Source organism: Salvelinus fontinalis, chromosome 8, assembly GCF_029448725.1.
Source record: "Salvelinus fontinalis isolate EN_2023a chromosome 8, ASM2944872v1, whole genome shotgun sequence".
Classification (NCBI taxonomy): domain Eukaryota; kingdom Metazoa; phylum Chordata; class Actinopteri; order Salmoniformes; family Salmonidae; genus Salvelinus; species Salvelinus fontinalis.
The window spans coordinates 7,623,708-7,640,757 of NC_074672.1; the positions used below are offsets into that span (position 1 = coordinate 7,623,708).

Below are 17,050 nucleotides of genomic sequence, written 5' to 3' on the forward strand. Positions count from 1 at the left end.
CACTATTATCAAAAATGCAATTTAGCTTTATTATAAAGGTGCATTTTTATGGTGAAATGATCTTCCCCAAACTTGAAACTCACGCGCTGCTTTATGTATGCCAGTTAGGTTCTACACCCCCTTGTAAAGCGGATTAATTTTAAGAAGTTATTTGGCCACTTTAGTTGTGAATCAAAACCTTATCAGTGTGAGACTATGATTTTTAAAAAGGCAACAACAAAAAATGCATTATTTCTTGCCTGACGCTGGGCATCATTCACATGTGATAATATATCATTCACATGTGATAGGCTAATATTGTCACCCATCAGACTATTATTGTTTTAATCTTGTCGTTGCATATACTAAATAATATACAGTACCAGTCAAAGTTTGGTCACACCTACTTATTCCAGGGTTTTTCTTTATTTTTTAATATTTTCTACATTGTAGAATAATAGTGAAGAAATCAAAACTATGAAATAACACACATGGAATTATTTAGTAACCAAAAAAGTGTTAAACAAATCAAAATATATTTGAGATTCTTCAAAGTAACCACCCTTTGCCTTGATGACAGCTTTGCACACTCTTGGCATTCTCTCAACCAGCTTCATGAGGTAATCACCTGGAATGCAGTTCAATTAAGAGGTGTGCCTTTGTTAAAAGTTCATTTGTGGAATTTCTTTCCTTCTTAATGCGTTTGAGCCAATCAGTTGTGTTGTGACATGGTAGGGGTGGTATACAGAAAATAGCCCTATTTGGTAAAAGATCAAGTCCAAATTATGTCAAGAACAGCTCAAATAAGCAAAGAGAAACGATAGTCCATCATTACTTTAAAGACATAAAGGTCAGTCAATACGGAAAATGTCAGGAACTTTTAAAGTTTCTTCAAGTGCAGTCACAAAAACCATCAAGCGCTATGATGAAACTGGATCTCATGAGGACCGCCACAGGAAAGGAAGGCCCAGGGTTACCTCTGCAGAGGTTAAGTTCATTAGAGTTACCAGCCTCAGAAAATGATGCCCAAATCAATGCTTCATAGTTTAAGTAACACACAAAGGCCTTCATGGTCGAATTGCTGCGAATAAACCACTAGGACACCAATAGAAGAAGAGACTTGCTTGGGCCAAGAATCACGAGCAATTGACATTAGAGAGGTGAAAATCTGTCCTTTTGGGCTGATGAGTCCAAATGTGAGATTTTTGGTTCCAACCGCCATGTCTTTGTGAGACGCAGAGTAGGTGAACTGATGAGCTCCGCATGTGTGTTTCCCACCGTGAAGCATGGAGGTGTGATGGTGTGGGGATGCTTTGCTAGTAACACTGTCTGTGATTTATTTAGAATTCAAGGCACACTTAACCAGCATGGCTACCACAGCATTCTGCAGCAATACGCCATCCCATCTGGTTTGCGCTTAGTGGGACTATCATTTGTTTTCCGGATCCCGGGTCGGATCTCAGAATTTAGGGTCTGTTGAACCCGTGAAGACATCTGGTGGGTACCTTCCTTTTCCCTGCTGATCTTGGTGCAGTTTGTCAGGCCTGAAGTAGGTGCAATGCTTTGAAGGCACCACCTCAACCCCTAACCAAGGCTTCTGAAATAGTGCTGTGTGGCGGCCTCATACATGCAGGCACACAGGAGCAGGTGTGCAACTTTCACTGGGGACATTCTGAAATAGCATTTTTGTCCCCCCGTTCCATCATAGGAATATGATACAAAACGAGGCAACCGTGGGCTTTAGGACCATGCGGACGCCTCCGAGTGGTCAGGTAGGCTGTTTGGAGTGTAAATAATAATTATATTATATAACTCCATTATATCTTAAACCAGTTGCGTCCCTGCACAGGAGTAAGAGTAATTTGCTCTATGAGATGCCGACAGCACCTTGATCTGGTGATTAGCGATCTGACGCCGTCGGTTACCAATGAAATTCACTCCAGACTCATTCTTTGTTGCCTGGCGATGGAGACATGAGTATTATGTAAGTCCTTGCCTAGTGAGGGGCTTCATTCGGAGGGAGAAAGAAATCTCTCTCGCTCGCTTTCTTTGAGCCCAAGGGGGAAGCCAGACGAACACAACTTGTCACAGCAGTTCGTTTAATTTCTTCCCCCAGATGCAGTCACGCCGTAGGTAGCGGGCTCCTCAGCCGCCCCCAGGTTGGAGGTTAGATCGAGCTCATTTCACGTGTGATTGGGTGCGAATTAGCATTCAAACATCCTCGCCCTGCCACCGCTCCTCACCTTCCGCCGATCTGATGCAGCTCTTAATATAAATTACAGAATCAACTTCAATGCTAATAACTAGCGCAGAACCACTGCTGAAGGCCTGTGCCCTTTCACACTGAAGCAAGTTCTGCAGAAACTACATCAAATGGCTACTACTGTGAACTTGTGATCTAACCCATCTCTCCGCCCATGCTAAGGGACAAGCACTTTGAGTCTCCTCGACACAACACAGCATTTCTGCTTCTGGTTATGTGGCCCTTACTAAGAGCTAGATGAAGCAAACCATGGGAAAAACCTGTGAAAGTGTGTGAGGTACAAGCCACTAAAGGGGGGTATTTGAATGAATGAGGAACTTCTGGCATCGATCGTGTCCAGACATTAGCCAATGGGCTGGTTCTCCCATATGTTGTCATCACCTGTAGGTTTGACGCAAATTGGCAGTGAACACTAGCATATGACATCATCAGTTTTCTGCCTTAATGTCTTTTGTCTTTTATGCCTCTCACTCCATCCTCGTACTTTCCCTAAACACTTTTTTTTTAAACTTGTTCATCTTATGTCCTCCGTCCCTCTTTTCATGTCTCTCTCTTTCGTGCTCTCTTTCTCCCCCTGCTCGTTTTTCTTCCTCTCTTCCATTTTCTCTTTCCTTTTTTTCTGTCGACTTTCATATATCTGATTCCTCCTCCCCACTGAGCATGGCAGACACGGCAAACAATCTTAATAACCGCCTTTCAAAGATGACTACACAGCCCAGACAAGTGAAGATGACAATGATTTCTCTCCCCGTCCGCCTGTCGATATAACCGCCTGCCTCTCGAAAAAAAAGAAGCAAATGGAGCGTTAAACCTGATTAAGGAAAGCTTCCACTGAACTGACTGCGCTGCCAGTTGTCTATCCTTCCTTTTCTTTCTATATCTGTTTTTATTTTATTTTACCCCTCTTCGAGCGTTCGCCGCCGAAGGACTCCCGGCCGTAACCCAGCACCTGAGTAACAGGTGTAGCCAAGAGGAAGAGCAAAGGATACCACCGCCTCGCACACGGCGATAGCAATTGATAGATGCACTCTTGGGCTAAGCCGACATACTGTATCTGCAGGCTGGCTCCTCTGCCTCCCCTCCTCTGGAGCCTGGCAGGATGGGAGATAGTGGGGTGCCTGCCTGGCTGATAACATCCAGCGCCTCATCAAGGTATCACATTTCACACCTCACGGCGTAATTGCCTACCAAATAGGAGATTATTAGTGTGCAATTAAATCCTACACATAATGTTAGCCGAATTCCAATGAGATGGAAATTATATACCGTAGGAGGTTTTTCTTTTGCCCTGCACACACAACGGCTGGGGTAAAGTAGGAGGTATTAAGTGAAGCCTGGCTGGTTTGCCGCCATCCTAGCAGCTACACTTACAAAGTGTCTCCCTTCCCTCCAGCTCTTGACTCGCTTCTATCCCTCAGGAGTTTTTCTCCTAATTCATCGGTTTTATCCGATACATTTTTGTCTTTGTACCAAGGCATTGCATGGGTAATGCTGGTTTCTGCTGAAAGAAAAGCGGGTCCCTCTCTCTGGAGACAGCAATGAAAGGATTTCTGAGAGTGTTTGGATGGCGTGTGTGACTGTGTTGACAAGGCTGCCTTTCGCGGCGGAGTTGACGGATAGTTGTGCGGCTGTGAGCGGAGTCTGGAGTCTTTGAAGCCAGAATTAAACCCTGCTTTTTCTGCCCCATTTATATCAATCATTCATCACCAGAGGCTTTGACTGTCTGTGATTAAAGCTCCGCTACAGGAGGGCAACATTTCAATATGTATATATAATTCATACCCACAGACACATACCAACACCGGCACATATACACACAGACACATTGAACAAACACACATGCCTCACAAACACACACACACACACCAGTGCAACTGCAGTGCAGTTTAACCCTATATAGGGCACATGATTCTTCTCTGTACACAGACTGCAGTGCAGTTGAACTCAAAAGTATGCCATCCTTTGGCATACTTCAGTGTAAGATGTTCTAATTTTCATGGTGTGTTTTGCTTCGTAAGTCATAAGGGGTTAAAAGATTTCATCCAGGTTTTCCATTCCTATGTGCATAGGTTTTCAATTCTATTTTAGATGTATATTTCATATTGCAATGAGTCTGGCCTCTGTTCTTGTGTGTCGGTCAGCATTGGGTGCTCAGGTGCCTGACGTGACCAGAACACGAAATACAACCATAAGGGGTACAGCAGTAGTATGAGGTAAAGGTGTACAAGCGAAATAGGGGCTATAGGGAGAAGAAAATAAAAAAAAGATTTCATCTTTGCTTACCCATTCATCCATTCCTTGCTTCCTCTCCTTCTCCCTTCCCTCCCCATGCAGAAAGCATCACCGAGCCGGCCAGCCGACCCACCCCTTACCCCCCCACCCCCCTCGCAAAAGCCACCACCCCCTCCCACGTCAGGCTTACGTCGCCGCGCCATGGCACATCATACTCTCCCTGGGAGGATGATGAAACCGAGGGGCCACTAGCCTCATTCGTGGAGGCCCTGATGCCCCCCATGCCCACTGAGAGACCGCTCACCACCAACCACCCCGTCATCACCGCCCACCACCCACCTCACTCCACCACCCCTCGCCTACCCAGCCACACCAGCCCTGGCTCCTCCCCTACAGCCTTCGAGGACTCAGGGAGCGGTGAGCCCAGCGGAGACGACCAGGTGGAGGAGGTGGAAGAGAGTAGCGGCGTCGGAGTCCTGGAGGCGAGCGGAGAGGAGCCAGTTGGTAAATCAAAGCTATTTCACTTCATAACCCATAATTCTGCTCCACAGGGGGTCAGAGGTCAGGGGAGGGTTGAATTACAGATGGGGGTTTGATATAATTTCACTATTTGAATAGTGTCATTCATCTATAGCTAGCTTGTCTAATTGAGGCCACATTCTGCACTTTCTCCCCAACCCAATTCAGATTAAACAGGCTACCTCTTGGTTGCTCGTTATAGCCTACTCCTTGTCATTTCGCTAACTTTTTAAATTCCGTAATTTTATTCCATCTGCATTGCATTCGTGAACTCTCACTCCCCTTGCTACACATTGAGCCTATTTGATCGGCCTACTAGTGGTGTGTATTCATGGATGCCAAGGGAAGCCAAGCTTTCCCCCAAAAAGTACCAAGGGGAAAAAACATACAAAATAATGTTTCTTTCGTCTCTCTGTGTTTCATAAATTTCCTTCAAAAAGCAAGAGGCTGAATGTATCTCACTAAAGAAAGCATCCGAGTGAACGAAACAGTGCGTCTCTGTCACAGAATCTATCTGATGCTGTCTGGTCAAAAAGAGTATGACATTGTTGCCGCCCATAGCATTGAATGCAAGGGAAGCCAGCGAGCATTTGTCTTCCCTTGATAAATAATATATCAAATAATAGCCCATCAGTGCTGAGTGTAGCTGTAGATGGCTCTGGCGCACACAAAAAAAAGTATCAAGGGAAGCCAGTTTTGGATTTCGCTTCAGACCCATCACATCACATCAGAAGTCAAATATCATTGACAGAAATAAACTTAAATTGTTGCATCTCTTTGTGTCATTGTCCTCCGGTGGCTAGCTAGCTAAATTAGCCGTGGATGGAGATATGGATTTGGACTTGTTTTACTTCATTCTCCGTACTTATCAAATTGATTTGGTCACATAACATGTGATTAACAGATGTTATTGCGAGTGTAGTGAAATGCTTGTGCTTCTACCAAGGATTATAACGGCGATTCTGATCCACACTTTCCAAACGGTCTTCAGTACAACTCCCGCAGACACACAAAGTATTTCCTTTTTTGTCCTGACAAATGTTGAAGCTCCTGAACACCAACAGCTGAGTACAATGTTAAAGATAATGATATAGGGTCCATAAATTCATACATTGTGCCCCTGGTCTGAGAGGATGGAAGTTCAACAGGCTAATGTTAACCAGCTGGCCTGCAACAGTGTTGCCCATGAAAGGAAGTAGGAACGCTAGCGAGCACGCGTTTTAGCCAGGTAGCCTAGGACAACAAAAGCTAAAAGCGTGTACTGTATCCCAGAGTCATAGACCGTTTAGGCAACATGAAACAGGAGGACGGCATTGGCGTTTCTCTACAAGTAGGCTGATTCAACATGGTTCCCCCCCCCCCCCCCCCCCCCCCAATTGCACGCACGCACAGACACACACACGAAGTAATCAGTACCATGGACAGCCACATCATATTTAACTTACGTTGATTGGACTACATCGTTTTTGGTATCTTTTAGTTGTCATTGTATTACACTAAGCATAGATGATTAGATGTTGGAATACTGGAGGACGCGCCTGTTTTCTTTGTAACTTGCGGTAAGTCTCCGTAGTTCTAAATCAGTAGTTGTTTAGTAGTCCAACAATGTTGGAAACTTGCCCTGACCATGCTGTAGGTCACGTAACTGTTTGTTACATGCAATATGTTTTGTGGACTTCGCCGATTTGCTTTCCGGTTTTGTAATGAAATATATATCTTCTTATTGTCTCGGCCTTAGGCCTATACAGTATATCACGGTGTCAAGGCATACGAACTAACAGGTTATAGAGCAAACAACTCAATTATCACAACACATAGGAAGTAATAGGGCTTTATTTTTTCTGGCTTCCCCCATGCACATCCCTAGGTTGAATATGGGCCTCTGAACTGACTCAAGGTTTGATACGTCATTGCTACATCATACACAATTTGTGACTCACCGCCTAGATTCGGTCTTATGTAACAACATTTGAAATTGGGCTTTTTACATTGGTAAAAAGTAGAGACGCAGAGCTACGAAATGGTATATCATATACTGCATTTTTGAGGAACAATGGGAAAGTAATTCTGCTTTGAAAGTTGATACACTTTTGAGAAAAAGGCCTTTGATGGTTTTGGTGCCTACTGGAGAGCTCTTCTTTGTCTACACCCATTCAGCATTGTTCACACCCTCTTAAGCCAGCCCCACCCATCTCTTTAAGGATTCACATGTGAGATCCTGTGCTAAACAGTGAGTAGTGTAGTAAAGATTAAGACTAAAAGTGGTAATAGCCTACAATAACGAAAAATTCCAGGTAAACAGAAAGTGTCCAGATGTAAAGAAACCTTAATAGAAAATGACTGAAGTAAACGTCACCCTGTAAAATACTACTTGAGTAAAAGTCTAAAAGTATTTGAAGTTTTAAAAATACTTAATAAGTATCAAAAGTAAATGGAATTGCTAAAATGTGCTTAAGTATCAAAAGTAAAAGTATAAATCATTTCAAATTCCTTAAACCAGACGGCCCAATTTCCTTAAGCAATATCAGAAATAGATAGTGTCAATATAAATAAAATAATATACAGTATGTACAAGAACAATATCAATAACGATATCAGTGATAGACGAGGTAGTTACATGCACACAATGAGGGGTAAAGTGGCTGAGCAGCAGGATAAAAAGAAAATAGTAGCAGCAACGTATGGCGTGTGTGTTAGGAGAGAGTCATTTGAATAGAAGCACTGCAGATAGTGCTGATGACTGGTCTGTCCGAACCACGCATGAACAAGGGAATCTATATTCGGAGAGCCTGTTTCTGTCCTGCCCTTGATTTTGGTGCAGGGCATGTGATGTCCATAGCCTCTTTGTTTCAAAACTCCCTGATCTTCTCAAAAAGATACGTTTGTCTAGCTGTGTCCAGTCCAGGTGGTGCTTCTACAGGCAGACCATCTATGGGAGGAAGGATGTCAGCGTTGTGCAGTAGCTGAAACCTAATCCCGACTGAGTCTGAACGCTCCTTGGTGACAACAACACCAGGCTTCAGAGCATCGAGCTGTAAAACAGGAAATAACAAGAAGAATTGAAGATATTAAACCTTGCACAACATCAATTCACCTCCCGAGTTTAGATAAGAATAATAACCTCATACAATGCAATGAAAATGATATTCACCTGAAGTGCTGGTACTGCTTGAACTGTGGCAGCGGCCTGAAGTACGGAGTCAGGTGCTGTTGCCAGCCATAGCCTTCCACCAGCACCGTACCATCCTCCAGTCCAACCAGCTGTGGGATGTTGACCCCTGTCACAGTGCTGTCTTTCACAACACCAGCAATCTCAGACAAAGTGTTCACTCCGGTCTTTCTGAAGTGCTGCATGATGATCCCGAAGCACCAGTCGGGGGCGAACTTGGTGTGGCCTGTGATCAGGAAGGGAAAGTCCAGACTGTGGTGGAGCTTGTGCATGGTCCGCCAGGCACAGTGGCAGAGCACAAACTTAACAGCTTTTGGCAGATCTGAAGACCTGATAGCTGTTCCTCTGGCACTGCCAGCACAGGTCTGCCCTGGGCTTAGTGCTTGAGATGTGGGGCAGCAATTTTCCCCACAACTTCCTGAAGGAAGACAGCCCGACTACACATACCTCTGGAAAATACAGAAATAATGTGAGATGAATAAAAGTAGTGCCAATCATGTTGGAGGTCAATTAAATAATCAAAATGTGTTTATGCTTTACATGCCAAGTGTTGTCATCGATTCCTTGTAGAGATGCCACACTGCTGCTTTTGTCACATGGGAGGGCAGCAGCTTTCCACCAAAGTGTTTGTGTCCTGGGTAGCGTCCTTGTAACACTACTGCATTATCCTCTGGGTGGAGTCCTGGTTATACTATTGCATTATCCTCTGTCTAGTTGTTGATGAAGTTCACCACTCGCTGCAAGTCCTCATGCTTCAGGTGTAATATGTGCTTGCTTGGGCCAGCTCTCTTTTTGATTGGAGGCATTAGACCATTCTCTTTGTATGACTGATGGAGGAGAGGCAGGCCTGTTCTACTGATGCTGAAGACAAATTCCAGATACTAATGTTACGCACACTTCATACACGTAAGTTAATGTTAACTAGCAAGCCACCCATCTCACCTCCACGAACATTAGCTAGCTAACAGCAAGCTTTAACTTGGGTTCTTTTGTTTAGACATGTAACGTTAACGTTAGCCAGCTTGCAAAATAATTCACTAAAATCCCAATCCATAGAGTAACGTTAGTAAGCCAGCCTTCGAACTCAAGCTGTCTAGCTAACAGCAAGCTTTAACTAGCAATACAAACGGATTGTCATAGCTAGCGAAAGTTAACCAAATATGTTCAATGTTAGCTAGCAAGCCAGCCATCTAACCTCCGCTAGCGTTAGCTAGCTAACAGAAAGCTTTAACTTGGGGTATTTTGTTTAGACATGTAACATTAACTAGCTAGCTAGCTAGCTAAACAATTTACTTAAATCCCAATTGTCATAGCTAGCTTAAGTTAACCAAACAGGTTTAATGTTAGCTAGCATTTGGATTAAACTGATAATAATGACATGTATAACATGACATGATGTTATACATGTCATGATCTGATGTTATTTTACCACAACAGAGGTGTGTTTTCAAAGTGTTGTTTGCATTCAGTTTAATCCAAATGTTAAGCAGAGGAATACAAGAATGTATTCCAAACGAAGACTGTTGTCACAGTATCCTCCACTCTGTCAAAATAAGAAGCTATTTTCATATTTGAAGCATTTCTCTCCCCACGTAACAGATTTTGGAGAAATGGAAAACAGAAAGGTGATGAGATTATTGGCTTATGTTGGGGGGTTGTTTCAAGGCTGAGTTGATAGCTTGATAAGAATTTCTCTTACCTTGCCATTGCAGCATAGTGATACGAAACACAACTCTCACTCTACACAGTAAAATCCCTCCACGGCATTCTGGCCTTATAGCTAAACCACTCCACCAAGCACCACACTCCAGAGACCTGTAGACTAACCCTTTTCAATCAGCTTTTTTTTACAATTCCAAAGCTCTGTGACCCAACAGCTTGCTTTGACACTCCTGAATTGATGGAACACGAGCCTCAGCGCTTCCTCTGACGCTTTTCCCTCTCGCAGATTTATTCTCTTGTCACCAGCGGACCGGAGCGCTGGCTGACGCCTGGCGCACATGGCCTGTCTGCCAAGGAGACCTGGGTCTCCTCCGTGTCTGTGTGTCTAGTTGTATGTGTATGTAAACAGGGGGATGGTTGTGGTTGGGTGGATCTGTGTTTGGCTCCCAATGGAGCAATACATAGTCCCTGAGCCGTAGCACACCTCCCTACCCCCCCATCCTCCCAACTCAATCGCTGTGGTCCGTAAATCCATGTGCCAACAGATGCCCTGTAGACGCCAACACTCCCCTCCATCCCTCCCTCCCTTCCTTCCAATCCCTGAGCTAGAGTTTTCTCCACAGACTCCTGTCCTAGCGGCGGGTGTTTCACTCACAGGGCGACGACAGAGAGTCCTTGAAGAGACAACCGTCCCCCTTTGACGTCTTAACGACTTATTCAGCAAGCCACGGTTGTTTGCTCTACGATCATTTTTAATCATAGGGTGACCGTTAAGCTGCTCCACAGAGGAACCTATCCCCGTAAGAGAGAAACGGGTGCAGGCCATTCCCTGGTGTACTGTGAGAGTAGCCACTTTACCCCATTGGAGATGAGGTCAGGGTACTCCTAGATTTATAGCAAAGGCAATGTTCTCTGGGACAAAGTGTTTGGAGATTGCCATCTGCCAATCAGTGGAAATTTGCAGATAGCAATCGCCCAATCAGTGGAAGAGATTAGCTGTTTCCGTGGTTATTTATCAACCCTCATCACAAAGTACTTAGTGCCATTATAACGGTATGTAGCCCATTATGTAGCTACTACAGTATGGCTCTCATAATGGAGATGAGTTCCAGATGCAGCTCTCCGAGTTTGGGGTTAAGAAGGTATTATGAAGCATTAAAATGCGCTATAAAGCATTATGAATCTCTTCCTCTCTCACCCCTAGTTCCCTAGGCTGTGGCCACCACCGCCAGATTTAAGATGTGTTACAAGTGTTATGAATCATTATGAAGCGTTATGAGGTGTTATGAAGCATTATGAACCCTCTCTTTCCCCTAGACCCAACAGCCGCAGCCACCACCATCCCCACAGTGGAGGACCGCTCGTCATGTGACAACACTCCCTTCGGCTGTTGTCCTGATGGCAAGACGGCTTCCAGCAGCCCTGAGGGAGCCAACTGCCCCTGTAAGTACCCCACAACCCCCCTCTCCTGTTCCCCTCCTATACTTACCACCTCACCTCTCTTCAACCCCTTTAGGAGGCACACTTGAAATTGAAGAGGACTTTTGGATATGAAACAATGTGCTCATATAAAATCTAGAGCTGTGTTGCTTCTTTCTCATCACACCAACATTACCAGTCGCTACCGTCCATGAAATTAAATCACACCAACATTACCAGTCGCTACCGTCCATGAAATTAAATCACACCAACATTACCAGTCGCTACCGTCCATGAAATTAAATCACACCAACATTACCAGTCGCTACCGTCCATGAAATTAAATCACACCAACATTACCAGTCGCTACCGTCCATGAAATGAAATCACACCAACATTACCAGTCGCTACCGTCCATGAAATGAAATCACACCAACCTTACCAGTCGCTACCGTCCGTTACATCAAATCACACCAACATTACCAGTCGCTACCGTCCATGAAATTAAATCACGCTATTAGCACTACAATACAGTCCCGGTACATCTGCAGCAACGACGAAATGCACAAACATCCGTTTGTTAGCAGTGGCGAGGCGCTAACGATGTCACACCCACCCTTTGTCGATCAATAGCTCATTCTGCCAAAGAGTTACCGATTTTATAGAGTGTATCGCTCCTTAATCAATAGGCCAGACCTATTTCTACTCCTGAGAAAGGCTGATATCACACTCATTAGGATGGAACTGACAAGTCCATGGCTTCCGGCAAGGTGTAATATCTATCAGCGGAGCGTCTTGCTTTATTTTCCTCCTGTATTGATGGTGTAAGTGATCTCTCTCTGAGGAGAGGAGCTAACCGCTATTTGCTAACTCCTAGCGAAAAAAGGCGTAGTTAACTTTAGATCGCCCTATAAACGGTCATCAGATTTCATTGGTGTGCAAATTAACATTTTGATCATGTTTGTGTTCCTTTAACCGTCCGAATCCCCACAGTAAGTGCAAACATTTTTATGCATCCTCGTAGTCGCAAGATTTGTTTTTTCTGTCTAGTCCAGATAAGCATCAGTGGGAGTGATTTGAATTACTCTGACTTTTTTGCCACATCATTGAAACATCTGAAAAGTGTAATATCAGTTACAGTATATGTATCATGCGCATGATTTCCCATTTAAAAAACAATTTTCTGTTGTCAGAAATTAGAAAGTGACGTACCATTTGAAAGCTACAGCCATTGTCTTTCCGGAAATCAAACTATCTCACTTGTTTACAATAGGAAAAGTGAATGGGAAAAGAAGTCTCACCTGTCTGTGTCTTATTTCAACAACAATAAACATGATAACTTAAAAGCCCTGATTCCTATAGTCATTTAAAGATGTCAGGCTTGGAAATCTGTTCAGCCATTTTGGCGCGGTGACTACCTAAACCAGAGGCAACTGGTTTCAAGTTGCCAAGAGACATCATGTGCTCATGTGATCTCCTACTGCCACCTAGTGGACAAACTGGGAATCAGACGAGATATATTTACGTCAAAGGTAGAGACTTCAGCTTTCTCCTCATTTAACCTTTATTTTAACTAGGCAAGTCAGTTAAGAACAAATTCTTATTTACAATGACGGCCTAGGAACACTGGGTTAACTGCCTTGTTCAGGGGCAGAACGACAGATTTTTACCTTGTCAGCTAGGGGATTCGATCTTGCAACCTTTCGGTTACTGGCCCAACACTCTAACCACTAGGCTACCTGCCGCCCCCCTGCTGCTCTTATGTATATCATTCCAGTAAGATTAAAAACTATTCCTGTAATACGAAAAATTACGTTGCACAAGTCCTGTCTATGTTCCAATGGGAATTTGTGCATGTTTAGAGCGACACCATTAGGTAAAAGATCTGACTTATTTTTTCTTCATAAAAAACAACCTTTTGGAACAATAATTGTTTACATATTTAATGTTAAACCAAGACATTGAAGTCTCTCAATTGTGACCCGCCCCACACACACACACATGTTTTATCTGCTGTATCTAAGGCTCTGTAATAGTCACATTGTTTCTGATCCGTCTTTATCATCCCCCTTTATCATAATCCCACAGTCCTTACCTTTCTAACAGTACTAAGCATGTGTTTGTAGGACTTTAAGTTTTGAAATGAAATCTACTTCATGAGGGTAGTATACAATATTATTGTATTTACAAAATGCCACCAGAGGGAGTCAGAGTATGTTAATACTAAGAACAAAGCTTCTGTCCACTTTCCCAATGCAACTTGCGAGTGGCAAGTTAACCTCAGACAAGGCCTTTTAAGTTTCACAGTTCAACGTTATCTGATAATCCCCCATCCCTCTCTTTGTCCATCACGGCTGCTGCTCGTCGGAAAAATGACCTCCTCTGTTTTGTCTTCTACAAAAATGATCTGATCTATTGCTCTCCTCTCCTCTTTTTTTCTGCTCTCCATCCAAACCTTCCCCATTTGTTCCTATTTAATAGCTGCCCCATCAGATTTGAATCGATGTGTGTCGGGCGGAGACAACGGCAAAAAAAAGTCCTTATCATGCAATTTTAACCAGCCTATGTCAGTCACCGGTTTGGCGGCATTAGGAGACAATTACGGCTATCTTCCACGATAATCATACAAGTGCTCTTCACTTTTTTTTCCAGGCGAGCTCCAAGCAGGGCACCATGATTGATTTGGCCAATTTGTTCAGCTGATTATGAGCCGCAGCATGAAACCTCAGCATCAGCGCCTCTCCTCATCTCCTCTCCAGCCCCCTTTCTCTCCTGCTTTCTGCCTTATTTCACTCTTCTCTTTCACGATGTCTTGAGTCTCGCTGCCATTGTGTTGCCGGAACAATAGCAAGAGGACATTGGGGGTTGAAGGATTTTGAACAGGGAAATGGGGATGTTTAAGGGCAAGGTGGGGGACTGTCTTTGCCAAAGCTGGAGACTTTTAGAAAATGTTCTTAGTTTTTGCTGTGCTTGTTGTCTTGTCTGTCCCTCTCTGCTTGTCTTTGTAATATGTGTGTCAATATTTTCTGTCTAACTGATCTCTCTCTACTCAGTCCTCCATGCCTCTGCCAAGTTTTGGGACAAGTCTCAGTCTGGTAAACTCCATTACTCCACCCCCTGCCCTTCTGCTCTTCCTCTTCCCTTCTTCTTTCATTCCTCCTTCATATCCCACAATCTACTCTTTCCACTTCCGCTGCAGCCAATCAAAGGCTCCGCCCCCTCAACTCCGCAGCCACACCCACCATAAAAAACAACCACACTAACCCCCCCTCCCACGCACACACTCCATCACTAACCCCAGACTGGCACTACCCCACCCAAACGGTCACTGTCTGAAGCTGAGGGCGGGTAGTTGAGGGCACCGCATGCCTCACAGGTACAGAAAGTAAACGTTTATAACTTGTGTGTGACACCATTTCCTCTCAGCCACCATGCGGTTCAGCGGCTTCCTGCACTTGGACCAGGTGGAGGGCCAGGAGGTCTTCTACACCCCTGAGATGGAGGATCCTAAGTCTGAGCTGTTTGGCGAGACGGCCAGGAGCATCGAGAGTGCTGTGAGTAGCAACCCCCCTACACACAGAACTAGCTGCCATAGTCAGTGGTTCAACAACAGTCTGTCGAACCAGTGTGGGTTGTCAAAGTTAATGCTCGCTCTTAAACGGGGACATTGCATGTGTGTGGGCGCGCGCACACGTGCGCTTCTCGCCAGCTGTTGAAATGGTGTCACTGGCCCCCGTCGATGCCTAATCTACCACCTCGCGACACTCAGTGTGTGACTGTGTGTCTGTATGTGTGTGCATCCTACGCCTTGTGTGGGCCAGCTGTGGCCCTAGATAACAAAACCATCCCTCTAGCCCCTTGTGTGTGTTTGTCTGCTAGAGACGATGTGTGGATATCACCTGAAGTTAAAACTAGAGAGGGGGAGAAGTGGCCGTGTTTCTGGTTCAGTGTGGCCGTGTGGGGGTTGTTGAGAGACCTGGTTTGTGTCCCGGGCACACTCAGATTGGTTTTGCTCTGCTACCTGCAGTCCCGCCCTCTACCCAGCAGGGGTACTCGAGGAGTATGTGCAGAGACGTAAACATACAGTATGCTAGTATAGAAAATGGAATATAGTGTAGTGGGAGTGATGTCGTTCACCCCCATACAAATAATTTGTAGTGAACAGAGGAGGAACAGGAGAATAACCCCATTGTGTGTGCTTCAAAATCTCTCGAGATGAGGGGTCAGCAGGAGTTAGCTCTATGATTGAAAATAAACAAAGGTCAGAGGTCAGGTACTTGGTACGGTACCTTATTTCTCCCTCAAGGTATCAACTTGAGCCAACAGAGTGAGATCCACAATGGACGTTATGCTCTGTTTAGTAGGGAAGCAAGAAACCACGTGGATTACACACAGCTTATTTACTTCCTGACAGTGACTTCGACTGCATTTGGGCACCGAAAGCACACGCCCGCATTGTGAATCAGAAGCTAAACCAATTAGCAGCCAGCGTGTGCCATGCTAACCTGACATTTACCTCTGCCTCAGGAAAACACGTTCATGTAATTATATCCCTAGCTGCAGCTAAATGTCAATGTGTGCACCCAGACCAGGCCCAATGTGGTTCTACACAGTAGAAGACCTATTCACTGACATAGGCTGCGTCCCAAATGGCATAGGGGCCCTGGTCAAAAGTAGTGCACTATATAGGGAACAAGGTGCCATTTTGGATGCAGACATAGTCTTCCCCCATCCTTCCGGGAAATGAGTTCACCGCACTCAAATTGGATGAGCCCACCGCACAGAGCTCATTACCTCGCTCATTCATCATCCTGGTTGTATTCATTATGCACGAAACGGAACAAAACGGACTGAAACGGAGAGGGACTACCTAATCTTGTCCAAGCGTGTTTTCTGTTGCAAAATATTTGGCTATGGTGTGTACTAAAGAATGTGTTTCTCCTCCCTGGCTCAGCTGAATGAGTTGTTCCGTAAATCAGAGGTGCAGAAGGACTTCATGAGCGTCCAAGTCCGCAGCCTGGCGCCCAGCAACTCCATCCTGGCCTTCGTCGAGGCCCACTTCGACCCAGGTAAAAAACGATTTGATAAAAAGTCACGATGAACACACTCTGGGCCAGTTTCCCAGACACAGATTAAAAAGCATGGTCAATAGAGATTGTTCTTTGAAAGTGCTTCTTAGTCCAAGAAACCACCCCTTTCTGTATGGTATATAGTATGGCAAATGTACTGTTATGGCTAGTGTCGCACATTCATTAAACACTTAAACATGTTTCTAAATGCCAATGTCAGCAAAAGGCTACGGCAAGTGTGGCTACGGCAACTGCACTGGCATTATTGTTCAGAAAGTCATTCCGTTTTACAAAACACACCAGACCGTGGCTATGGTATTTTCATTGTTATTCTCTTTTTCAGACGTGGGCTGTACTTGTTATTTGTAAGAGTCAACAGGGGAAAACTAACAAAACAACACCGACAACAATGAAATCCTCTCAGTGAGCTTGGTGGCGTCGTCTTTCAGAACCGGGCTCATTTCAGCCACAGAGTACTGTTAAGCATTGTTCGCACTGCAGGCCTTAATGCTCAAATCAGTTCTGTTTTGGAATACTGATTGTCCAAACAGCAAGTTACAAGTGACCAATTTGGTTATGTGTGCGTTCAGACAACAGTCATTTGCTGACGCTAGTTGTCATTGTAACGACAGGTGTGTGCGCAGTAGTGTAGGCTGATTAGTGGTTGTGCTTGTGCTTCCTATCACTCCTAAGTTTTTTAACAACCAATTGTTGTCACCTTAGCTTTTTGGCTAGGCA

General features: G+C 44.6%; 1 protein-coding gene across 5 annotated transcripts in view; it reads left to right on the top strand.

The window, feature by feature from the left end:
- Positions 1–17,050, top strand: part of LOC129860448 (agrin-like) — a 368,127-nt gene that overhangs the window by 290,334 nt on the left and 60,743 nt on the right. For 4 of the 5 annotated variants that reach the window (XM_055930837.1, XM_055930838.1, XM_055930839.1 and 1 more), the window contains 4 exons: positions 4,577–4,978; positions 11,142–11,267; positions 14,670–14,797; positions 16,198–16,312. In XM_055930837.1, the coding sequence (XP_055786812.1) occupies positions 4,577–4,978; positions 11,142–11,267; positions 14,670–14,797; positions 16,198–16,312 (771 nt within the window). The remainder of the gene's footprint in view (positions 1–4,576; positions 4,979–11,141; positions 11,268–14,669; positions 14,798–16,197; positions 16,313–17,050) is intronic. The other variant, XM_055930840.1, reaches the window with a different exon arrangement.